Genomic DNA, 12,676 nt, shown 5'->3' on the forward strand with positions numbered 1-12,676 from the left:
CTGTTAATTTTTTTTTTTTTTTTTTTTTGGTACTGGGGATTGAACTCAGGTCCTTGCACTTGCGAGGCAGGTGGCAGAACCACTGAGCTAAATCCCCAGCCCCCTGCCTTTACTCTTTAATGCATTTATAATTGGGTTTCTCATATGAGAGAAATCAGAAATCATGCGATTTTTCTTTCTTTTCTTATAGCAGGGATCAAACTCAGGAACTTGTGTTTGCCAGGCAGGCATAGCACCACTGAGCTCTATCCCCAGCAGAAATCATGTGATATTTAACCTTCCATGTCTGATCTATTTCACTTAACATTATGGTCTCAAGATACATCCACTTCCCTATAAATGATGTAAATCCATCCTTTATGCTCAATAAAACTCCACTGTGTATATATTCCACATTTTCTTCATCCATTTGTTCACTGATGGGCATCTAGGCTACCTCCTAAGCCTAGCTAGCAGTATCGTGAATTGTGTGCTGTAATGGTCTCGCTTCTTTTCATTCAGCATACTGTTTTCGACGGTTAACCCACGTAATATTCAGCTCAGTACTTCATTCTTTTTCATATTAAATGACATTCCTTAAAAAGTCTTTTTTTTCGAGATGTTCTTGCTATGTAGTTCATGCTGGCCTTGAACTCATTGTGTAACCCAGGCTGGCATGGAACGTGCAGTGATCTTCTTGCCTCAGCCTCCCGAGGGCTGGGGTTACAGGTGTGCGCCACGACGCTTGGCTTAGTAACATTCTATTCTAAGCATGTGCCACCTTTTCTTTATCCATTCATCAGCTGATGAACATATGGGTTGTCTGTACTTTTAAAATATTATGAATAGTGCTCCTACAAGTATTTATGGATGTATGTTTTCAATTCTCGAGTACATCCAAAAGAACTGCAGCCAATATAGCAACTTTAAATTGTAAGTTTTAACACCTCCAAAGCAAAGGAAATTTCCTTCCACAAATTCTGACACTGAGTGAAGGGAAATAATTCTCCATGAGAATTAATAAGCACAAGCTGGGCTTCCTGGTGGATTTGTGGCTGGGATCCACACTGCCTGGACAGACTTAAAGATGTAAGCTTGGGCTGGGGATTTAGCTCAGTGGTTCCGCTGACTGCTTTGCAAACCCAAGGACCCGAGTTTGATCCCCAGTAGCAAAAACAAACAAACATGCAAGCTAAAATTTTAATTTACAGTGGTCCTGAGTTGGTAGTGGTTGCTGGGGAGAGAGAAACATATGCTCATATTTGGTTCTTTTTATGATGTTTGTTTTTTGTTTTGGTACCAGGGATTGATCTCAGGTCCTTGTGCTTGTGAGGCAGGCGCCGAAACCACTGAGCTACATCACTGGTTGGTTCTTTTTAAAAAACCTTTTATATACAATTTATTTTACGCTGAATTAATTTTCAAAACATGAATTTTTCTTTCTTTGGTTTCTTCTGGAATATCTCTTTCTTTTGTGCAACCTCCTCTTCTGTCCTTTTTTTTTTCTTTTTTGGTACTGGCAACCAAACTCAGGGCCTTGTGCTTGCAAAGCGGGCAGCAGAACCACTGGGCTAAAACCGCAGCCCTCCTCCTCTTCTGATTTAGGAACAGTTTATTCCTTTTCAGTTAAGAGTCGTCTCAATGTGCCAGGGAGAGCTCATGTGCGGGTTCATCCAACCAGGAGCTCTGTGAATACGGCAGTGCATCTTGAGTGTTTTGTTCCCCTGCACACACGTTCAAGGACCAGAGAATCTACATCTAAGTTGAGCATGACTCTGCCTGTGCAGCACAAATCCAGAGACACTGATCTTACATCTACCCCACTATTAGGGTTGGGTACTCCTACCAACTCACTGTAATGCCAGGATTGCTCTGCCCAATTAACTTTGTAATGCCAGAGGTGCTGCCATTTATTAATTAACTGTACCTGGCTTAGATAATCCTTCTTTAGGGCAACATCCCTAGAACCTGGGGCCTTTTAAATATGCATACCTTTGAGGGCCTAGGCATTTCAAAGGGGTACTCCCAGATTAAACAAAGATCCGATCTTCTTGATTTACATGATTTTGTAGGGGTTTCTGGGTCAAGTGAATAGTAAACCATTTTCAAAGAGCAATTTAGGGCTCTTATTGTCAGAAGTTGGTTCATCTTCTTACTGATGTTATAGTTCTTTGGGGGCCGGTGGTAGACATTTTAGAGTACACGCGCGTGTGCTGTTAGATTCTCATCTTTGTAAAGCCATAGATTTTTGTCTCTTAGCCATACATGAATGCAGGCAGTGAAAAATCTATGCTCAAACGAATCCTGATTTCATAAATGTCCTCAAAGCAAAAGGTGACTTTAAGGCTCTTTCACTTCATTTCATCATTACTTTCATTTAGTTTTTGACTTCTGAGAATTCCCCAATGACTTAAAGACTAATATCTGTTGAGTACTGCTATTTTTAAAAATTATTTTATTGGTATACTTGAGATATACATAATGATCACATTCATCATAGGGACTTTGTATCTGTTCATAATATTTCTTGATTTTTCTTCCCCCTAGCCCCCCCTTCAACCTCTTTTCCTCTCCTTATTTACAAAAGCTTTGTTTCCATTTTTTTCTTTTCCCTTCTTTCCTTTCTTCCTCCCCATTCCCTGTTCCTCTTCCCATTTGAACATTTATTTCCTATTTCACAGTATCTATTATACATTTTGGTTCTAATTTACCCTTTTGGTTTCTCACACCAGAGACAATGCGATATTTAAACAAGTGTGTCTGATTTACTTCAGTTATGAGTAAGGTCTCAAGTTGCATCCATTTAGCTATAAATATCTCAAGTTTACCGTCCTTTATAGAAGAGTAATATTGTTGTTTTGTTTTTTTTTTAAATCTTTTTTTTCTTTTGGTTTTTTGAGACAGGGTCTCACTATGTAGTTGAGACTGACCTGGAACTCACTATGTAGCCCAGGCTGGTCTCGAACTCAAGCGACTCTCCTGCCTCAGCCTCCTGAGTGCTGGGATTACAGGCGTGCCCCACCACGCCTGGCAAAAAAACACATCTTTATCCATTTATCCACTGATGGGTAATTGGGCTGTTTCCAAGATTTAGCTATCACAAATTGTGCCACTAAAAACATGGGTGTGCATGTATCATTGTGGTATAATGCTTTTCTTTTGGGAAGATACCAAGAAAGGGAGAGCTGGATCAGATGGAATTTCTAGTTTTAGTTTTTTGAGGAATCGCCACACTGATTTCCAGTCTACATTCCCACCAACAGTGAAGAATAGTTCCTTTTTCCCCTCAGCCCTGCCAGCATTTGTTCGTTTTTTTTTTAAACAGGGTTTCGCTATGTAATTCAGGCTGGCCTTGAACTCATGGTAACCCTCCTGCCTCAGCCTCCCAGTTGCTGGGGTTACAGGCATGCACCACCACGCCTGGCTATTATTGGTTGATTTCTTGAGAACAGCCATTCTTTCTGGAGTAAGATGGAATCTCAGCACTGTTTTCATTTACATCTCTCAAATGACCAGTAATGTTGAACATTTTTTCATATATTTATTTGCCATTTCTAATTCTTCATCTGAGAAGTGTCTTTTCCTTTCAGATGTCCATTTTTGGAAACAGTCTTTGAACATGGCTGGGGGTCCTATTTTTTTTCAGTTCTTTATATATTCTAGATAATAGTCCTTGCTTGGTCTGAACAAGTGGTAAATTTTTTCCCGCCCTGTGGGTTGTCTCTGTTGGTGGTTTCTCTCACTGCAAATGCTTCTCAATACAATGAGGTCCCAGTTGATTGTTTGTAGTATTTTCTATGTGTCTGGGTTTTGTTCATAAAGTCTTTGCCTACTAGGTCCTCAAGCATTCTACCTATTGTCTTTTCCAACAGAGTATTTGTTTTGTTTTTTTTGAACTAGAGTCTCACTATGTAGTTCAGACTGCCCCAGAACTCATTATGTAGCCCAGGTTGGTCTCGAACTCACAGCGATCCTCCTGCCTCAGCCTCCCTAGCACTGGAATTACAGGTGTGTGCCACCACATCCAGCAGTATTTCTGTTTTAATATTTAGATCTTTAAGTCTGGGATTTAGCTCAGTGGTGCCACTGCCTACCTCAAAAACACAAGGTCCCAAGTTCGATCCCCAGTACCAAAAACAAAAACAAAATATTTAGATCTTTCATCCATTTCAATTTTAGGTTAGTGCAAGGTGAAAGATATGGGTCTAGGTTTAATTTCTGGTATGCAGAAAGCTAGTTTTCCTGGCACCATTTACTTTATTTTCCCAGCACCATTTATTAAAGGGGCTTTCTTCCAGTGAAGGTGTTTAGCTACTTCATCAAAAGGTGGCTGAGTGTGAGAAACTGAAAGTGGAAATAAGAACAAAAATATATAACAGATATTGAGAAATGGGAAGAAAATGTTTAAATGGGAAAGGGAACAGGGAAGGAAGAGGGAGAAATGAAGGAAGGGACAAGAAAAAAAAGTGAAAATAGAAGGAAAAATGGAAAAGCTTTTGTACATAGGGAGGGGAAGGGAGGGAGGTATTGGAATAAAATTTAAAAAAAAATTTAAGTTTCTATACCCAAACTATGAAAAAGAAAAAAAACCAAGTGTTTTTGGGTATTATCAAATATTTGGGGGCTGAGGATACAGGTCGGAGGCAGAGCACAAATTTAGCACACATGAGGCTCCGGTAACATCCCCATTACTGGGGGAAAAAAAATTTTTTTTTCTTCAGTTAAGGTATAAACTTTCATTAAATCATATGGCAAAATACTAAATTCAATTAATCAGTTTTCATTTCATCTTATAATTTCTCTATTTTTTTTTTTTTTTAAAGTTTTTTTGGTACTGGGGATTGAACTCGGGACCTTGCACTTGGGAGGCAGACAGTGGAACCACTGAGTTAAATCCCTGGCCTTTTTTTTTTTTTTTTTTTTCCCCCGTAGTTTTTTGAGATAGGGTCTCACAGTAGTTCAGGCTGGCCCTGGGCTCACCATGTAGCTTAGGCTGGCTGTGAACTCACTCTAATCTACCTGCCTCAGCCTTCTGAGTGCTGTAATTATAGGTATACACCATAATGCCTGGGGTTTCATTTATAATTTCTATGTGTTACAACAAAAATTACATGATGAGCTGCCAAGCTGATTGGTTTATCTCAAAAAACTTTTCTCCTAAGGCGGGCATGGTGGCGAACACCTGTAATTCCAGCCCTAGGGAGGCTGAGGTAGGAGGATTGATGTGAGTTCGAGACCACCCTGGGCTACACAGTGAATTCCAGGTCAGTCTCAACTATGCAGTGAGACCCTGTCTCAAAAAAAAAAAAAAAAAAAAAAAAACAAAAAAAAAAACAAAAAAACAAAAAACACAACAACAAAAAAACAAAACAACTTTTCTCCTAAATTATGAAAGGAATACGGGCTGGAGATTTAGCTCAATGGTTCCACTGCCTGCTTCGCAGGTGCAAGGTCCTGAGTTTGATCCTTGGTACCCTTACCCCCCAAATTATGAAAGGAATAAGATTTACAATGGATTTATTTCTAATTTTTAACATGATTTTAAACTGTTTTTTGTTTTGAGACAGGGTCTCATTTTGTAGTTAAGGCTGACCTTGAACTCACTATGTAGCTCAGGGTGGCCTTGAACTCACAGCAAGCCTCCTGTAACTCCCTGCGTGTGCTCAGCTCAACTGTTCTTAAAAGTCAGTTAATAAGCTAGGCAAGGTAGCCTGGGTACATGCCTGTAATTCTAGCATTGAGGGCGACTGAGGCAGGGCAATCACAGTTCAAATTTCATTGTGCAATTTAGCAAGCTCCTGTCTCAAAAATAAAGGCTGGGCAAGGTGATATGTACCTGCAATCCCAGCACTTGTGAGGCTGAGGCAAAAGGCTGAGAGTTCCAGGCCAGCCTGGGCTACATAGGCCGGCCTCAACTATAAAGCAAGACCCTGTCTCAAAACAATCCAACCAATCAACCAAAACTAAAACAAAAAAAAAAACCCAAACAAAACAAAACAAAAACAAACAAAAAGACAAAAAAGTGAAGAATGATTTAAACAGCCTAAATGACAAACTGCCTTTGCCAATTAAATTATCTACCAAGAATTTCCCATAAATTTAATGTACAAATAAATAACTTCAAATATTTTATTTGTTTTTGGTCAGAGGTATGTTTCAAGTAATAAAAGCATTTTATTAAAGGATAAATAAATCTTTAGGTAAAGTTTAATTTAAAAAATTTATCTTTTCCAGGTCCCTTTCAGTGTATTAAATTAAATAAAGTGCCTCTAAGCAAAGGAATAACATAAATTCTTAGGCACTTAATAGTTAGTTATGATACTTCTTTGGTGCATTCCCGGACTTGGGAACAGGAACTTCCTCCAGCACCTGGGTAATGGACCCTCTGACCCAGCACTTTTCATTTTTTTGCTTCCCCTAAATACAAATAAATAAATAAATTTATTTTAAAATCTAATATTGGGCTAGGGATTTAGCTCAGTGGTTCCGGCGCCTGCCTCACAAGCACAAGGGCCTGAGTTCAATCCCTGGTACCAAAAAAAAAAAAATTAAAATTTCTAAAAATAAAAAAATAAAAAATAAAAATCTAATATTAGCTGGGCATAGATGGTGGCACAAGCCTATAATCCCAGCAGTCAGGAAGCTGAGGCAGGAAGATTACTGCAAGTTTGAAGCCAGACTGAACTACCTAGTGGGTTCAGGGCCAGCCTGAGACCCTTTCTCAAAAAGCAAAACAAGATAAAAATCTGTGTGTGTGTGTGTGTGTGTGTGTGTGTGTGTGTGTGTGTGATATCTCTGTATCTATCTATATGATGCCAGATAACTCTTGTGATTTCTAGTGTGTGACTTAAAAAAAGCTGAAATAACTAAATGACTTTACTGTATTTATTTATTTGGTCTTTTGAGACAGGGTCTCACTATGTAGTTGAGACTGACCTGGAACTCACTATGTAGCCCAGACTGGCCTCAAACTCACAGCGATCCTCCTGCCTCAGCCTCCCGAGTGCTGGGATTACAGGTGTGCACCACCACACCTGGCTTGACTTTACTATATTAAAGCTCTTTCTAAACCAGGAACCGGGCCAGGGATTTAGCTCAGTGGTTCCGCTGCCTGCTTTGCAAGCATGAGGTCTGAGTTTGATCCCTGGTACCAAAAAATAGATAAATAAATAAAAATAAATGCATTATCTAATTTAGGAACCTGTAATCCCAGCTACTTGAGAGGCTGAAGTAGGAGGATAACAAGTGTCAGGCCAGACTGTTAGACCCATCTCAAAATAAAAAAATAAAAAGGGTTAGAGCTGGGTGTGGTGGCACACACCTGTAATCCAACACTCAGGAGGCTGAGGCAGGAGGATTGCTGCAAGTTTGAAGCCAGCCTGAATTACACAGTAGGTTCAAGGCCAGCCTGGGCCACACAGTGAGTTCAAGGCCACCCTAAACTAGACAGTGAGACCCTGTCTCAAAACAAACAAACAAACAAACAAAACCAATGAAGAAAAGTGGGGGGGAGTTTAGGAATGTAGCTGTGTGGTAGAAGGCTTGTCTAGCAAGCTCCTAGATTTAATCTACACCACAACCAAAAAACAAAAACCTCTTTCTACTCCCAACTGTTTATGTAAACAAAGTTGTTTTTATTTACTGTTGTTTTTTTGAGACAAGGTTTACTATATAATTCAGGCTGGCCTTGAACCCACTACATAGCTCAGGCTCGCTTCAAACTTGCAGCAATCCTCCTGCCCTGTCCTCTGGAGTGCTGGGATTATAGGCGTGTGCCACCATGTCCAGTGTTAAACAAAATCTTTGAGATATACAAAAGCAAGACAATGTAACTGATACTGAATCTGATTTCATTCTGAGGAAGAAAATCTGAAATATTCTAAAAAATTATCTTGAAAAGATGTATCTTGAAGATCTGATGATCAATGAAAAAATTTTAAGGGTTTTGAAATAGCTCAGTAGTAGTGCTGTGTAATACCATGGGTTTTGGCCAGGGATTTACCTCAGTGGTTCCTCGGCCTGCCTCACAAGTGCAACTCCCAAATTTGATCTCCAATACCAACAAAAAAAAAGACCATGGGTTTGAGCCCCAGCACCGAAAAACAAAAAATCTATAAAATAAAAAATATAATATATTAAGTATGGAAAAAGAATCGTGATTGTAATTTATAGTCAATCATGGCATTAACTTTGTGTAAAGCTCTAAAGCAGATACAGTACAGATATTTTTTCTCAATTAGACTGTATAGTAATATATTAAGAGTTAGGAATTTTTATTCTTATTTTATAGAGAAGTTCCTAAAGTTCAGGAAGGTTAAACAATTTCCTTGGTTTTACATAAGATATTATTGATAAGTTTCCTTTTGCTGACAAGAAATAGACAGCAAGCCACCATAAGAAAACATAAGTTTGGAGATCTTTAAAAAAAAAACTAAACTCATGAAATTCAGGCCCTTTACTAGTTTAAATTGTTAGTTTACTAGTCAGAATGTTAGGAGCTTGGACTGTGGGGTTGGGTTAACCTGTGATGAACAAAAACCACATGTGCTGTGACATTTAGGACCCAACACAAGGGTCTAAAATACTGAGTCTCAATATCCTCATCTAAATCCAGGGAGGACAACAGTACTCACCTTCCATGCTGATGAATGTTGAATACAAAGGTACATTTGAAGTAATAAAAGCATTTACCTGGCATAGTAAATTCAATAGAAATTACTAAGAATGCATTAAAATGTCCTTGTACATAAATATCTAGTCACCTAGCCAATTAATTCATTAGGATAAATTCCTGAGAGTACAGTAAGTGGCTCAGAGTATATAAACATTTAAAAGGCAATATAGTTTTCTTGCCAGGGATTTAGCTCAGTGGTTCCACCACCTGCCTCACAAGCTCAAGGGCCCAAGTTCGATCCCCAGTATCAAAAAAAACAAAAAACTACTTAAAAGGCAATATATTTTTCTTAACAATTTTCTAAAAAAGTGATTATGTTTATATTCTATCAGAGAAGGTGCTCACCTTTTGGGGCGGGGAAGCCCCATTGGGGTAAGATTAGGATCTGGTTTAGGAATGGTTTTCCGGATGCGAATCTGAGAGACTTTCTTTGGCCTCTTCTCTGGCTCAGCCTGCTTTTAAGGGTTAAAAAGAAAGATGGTCAAGGTTTGAGACATGTTAAATAAAACCCCTTTCTTCACATTCAAGATTGCTTTCTCAGTTTATAGAATTCTAATAAATATAGGTTTGACTTCTAGCACTGCAAAAAGGGAGCATTTATTTTGCTTTTTTTTTTTTAAGTGGTGCTCTTGGCACAAGTGAGCAGAATATCAGTTTCATCCCTAATAAATAGCATATGACCAATCTTCTCTCACTCCTGCTGTTTTCAGCAACTATCTGTTCCATATTACTAAAACAGAATTGTATATTCAATTCAGACACTGAGATAATTAATATGAAAGTCTGGGGCCAGGGATTTAGCTCATTGGTTCCGCTACCTGCTTTGCACATGCAAGGATCTGAGTTCAATCCCTGGTACCAAAAAAAAAAAAAAAGTCTGTACTTGTGGAGACAGCAGATGTTGCAAAACTAAAGAACACCATCATTCACTCATCTTTGAATGCACAAAGCTGCTCTTTGGGTCGAGTGTCTATAAACACTGTTAAATGCTGTCACCAAGAAAAAAAGGATATGGAAAGCAAGACAGATTAAAAAATTCACGGTGGGTATAGTGGCATCCACCTGTATTCTCAGCGACTTTGGAGGCCAAGGTGGGATCACTTGATCTCAGAAGTTGAAAGCCAGCCCGGACAACGTAGCAAGATACTGTCTCTAAAAACAAACTAAAAAACAAAAATCCAGTGTATCCTTTAATGGCTACTCACAAAGACTCTTTGCTCAGTATGTTTCAGTACTGACCTGATGCTGAAGGCAGTAAGTAAAGATGCAGGAGGCAGTCTGTACATATCACATGACGTGAGTCAAGGATGGAGGAGACACCAATACCAGGGCCATCTGACTGCACTGGTATAGTGCTTCACATTTACCTCTTTCTGTTCTGGAGAGCTGCTCTGCGGTCGGGGGCATGCTGCTGTCACACCATCCAGTTCATCAAACCCAGGGACTTGGAACTCAGAGGTTGAAAGCAGGAGATTGCTGACAGCTGGTTCTGTTACTAAGCAAGACTTTGGTACCAAGGTAGGGAAAGCAGGCTCCAGCCTAGGACCATGGAGAAAAGGGAAGACAATATGAAAGGGGTTTCCTTTCTACCTTTGGCACTTTCACCTTCTTACCACGCAGACCAAAAGTAAAGGTGTCCTTTCTAGGAAGGTTATCTTGAGCCAATCTGTTTTTTTTTAAATTTCTTTTTTTTGTTGTTGTTGTTATTTTGTTTTTCTAGTCATTTCTGGACATAGCCTGGGTCTATATATGTTAAAAAAAAGGACAATAATGTGGTTATTTAATTTTATTTCATTGAAATAAGAAGTTTTATAAGGAAAAATGCAAAAAGGAGGCTGGGAATATAGCTCAGCGGCACTGCACCTGCCGGGAAAGTTTGAGTTTGATCCTCAGTACCTGGAAAAAAAAAAAGGGAACAGACTTTTGGGGGAAGAGGACATTCTGTACATTAAACAAATGAACAGTGCTTAGATGAGATTGATGTAATTCAGGGAATGAAGTTGGCTAAGTGAAGAGCCATGAAATAATTTGAGAGTAGTCTTTTGATATGATAAACTGGCTCAGGATTTTCAATTTTTTGTTTAAATAAATGGTATTGATTATGCACCTCTACTCCCTACCTGCAACACTGCATATTTGAATCCCAGAGATGTGAGAGATACAGATCAGGTATATAACAGGGACAGAGTTGTACCTCACTGACCCACAACCACCTGTAAACATTTGAGGATGTTCTGCACACACGTGTGCACACACCCTCTCTCTCTCACACTCACACACACACCCACACCCACGAGCCCTCCTGTGCTAAAGGCTTACCTCATCTGACTGCCACTGGTTCTATATGTGGTTTCCAAGCCCGGAAGAGGCACATATGGTAAAACGGTGTGGCTGAAGTTAAGCAAAAGTACAAAAGCAGCAGTTATGATGGTGGATGACAGGTAAGGTTCTGATGCTATTATGGGTATCAACACATGATACAGGATCCTAGTGGGGCCAGGGATTTAGCTCAGTAGCACTGCCGCCTGCTTCAAAAGTGCAAGGTCCCGAGTTCAATCCTGAGTACCCGCCCTTAAAAAAAAAGTATCCTAGTAAGGATGAAAACCTCCTTATCATGAGAAATATGCTTGTGTAAATCACTAGAATGAAAGCGGGCTGAGAGGAAGATTATTTTCTAATTTTTTAAAAGGATTTTAAGCAGGGTGTGGTGGCACATGCCTGTAATCCCAGCACTCGGGAGGCTGAGGCAGGAGGATCGCTGTGAGTTCGAGACCAGCCTGGGCTGCACAGTGAATTCCAGGTCAGTCTCAACTACATAGTGAGAACCTGTCTCAAAACCAAAAAACAACAACAACAACAACAAAAAGATTTAAATTTTGATAAAGTCTAGTTTATTTTCCAATTTAAATGAAAGAAGATGGGAGAGAAATAAGGAAAGGACAGTAAGAGAAAAGAGGGGAATGAAAATGATTTGGGGCCCTTAGCATTTAATAAAGTTGTTGAGCATGTATACTGAAGATTTTTTTTAATTAAAAAAATCTTGCTTTGTTTCTTTTTTGGTTTTTTTTGAGACAGGATCTCACTGTACGATTCAGGTGGGCCTTGAATTCACTGGCCACCAACTCACAGTAATCTCCTGCCTTGGCCTCTCGAGAGCTGGGATTACAGGTGTGAACCACCACACCTGGCTATACCTTGCATTACTGAACACTGTATTAATTTGAAATAAAAACTGCCATTTAGGGCTGGGGATTTGGCTCAGTGGTTCCACCACCTGCCTCACAAGCACAAGGACCGGAGTTCGATCCCCGGTACCAAAACCAAAACAAAACAAAAAACAAAAACAAAAATACTGCCATTTCATATAACCTGACAAAATATTGTGGAGAAACATACTTTTCTTTAAAGCCAAGTTGCACATAAAACATGGCTATGTAGAAGAAAATTGAGTTGATTGCGTTATAATTAAATTCCATATTTTCAGCTAAAACAATAGTACTAATCACCTATAGTGAACTTATGTGCGATAGAGATTTTTGTGGCTCTCAAAGTAAAACCAGCATTACTATTGATTTTAGAACATGGCACAGGCTTCCCAGAGAATTTGTTTAATGGCTAGGAAAAACAGGTAATTCAGGGCTCTAGAATAATGTCTAGCACCAACTCTGGTTTCCCTGAAGGAATGCTGATGAAAGAAAAGAAGCAGGATGGGATACTGGATAAAAAGCTAACCGAACCAGGAGTCCTTGGTCCTAGGATCTGATTTATAGCACTTTTTCCCTTTCTGTCTCTCTCTTTTTTTTATAGCAGCTCATCACACACGCATCTGGTAAAGCTTGGCGGACCTTCATCTATGGCTTCTACTTCTACAAGATGGTGATGGATTAAAAAAAAAAAAGTTAGTAATGGATAACTGATCAAGGCCAGAGCCAAGATGAAGGCAGGTGCCAACAGGGGCTGCAGTTTTTCCTGGTCACAGTGCTTCATATGACAGTGCTTTTTTTTTTTTTTTTTTTTTTTTTT

General features: G+C 39.3%; 1 protein-coding gene across 6 annotated transcripts in view; it reads right to left on the reverse strand.

Moving 5' to 3' along the window:
- Prr14l (proline rich 14 like) overlaps positions 1 to 12,676 on the reverse strand; it is a 67,437-nt gene that overhangs the window by 16,552 nt on the left and 38,209 nt on the right. For 5 of the 6 annotated variants that reach the window (XM_033762347.1, XM_033762346.1, XM_033762345.1 and 2 more), the window contains 3 exons: positions 10,973 to 11,044; positions 10,021 to 10,192; positions 8,999 to 9,108 (listed from right to left, as the gene is read on the reverse strand). In XM_033762347.1, the coding sequence (XP_033618238.1) occupies positions 8,999 to 9,108; positions 10,021 to 10,192; positions 10,973 to 11,044 (354 nt within the window). The remainder of the gene's footprint in view (positions 1 to 8,998; positions 9,109 to 10,020; positions 10,193 to 10,972; positions 11,045 to 12,676) is intronic. The other variant, XM_010603848.3, reaches the window with a different exon arrangement.

Source organism: Fukomys damarensis, unplaced genomic scaffold, assembly GCF_012274545.1.
Source record: "Fukomys damarensis isolate Sample0158 unplaced genomic scaffold, DMR_v1.0_HiC HiC_scaffold_12, whole genome shotgun sequence".
Lineage (NCBI taxonomy): Eukaryota > Metazoa > Chordata > Mammalia > Rodentia > Bathyergidae > Fukomys > Fukomys damarensis.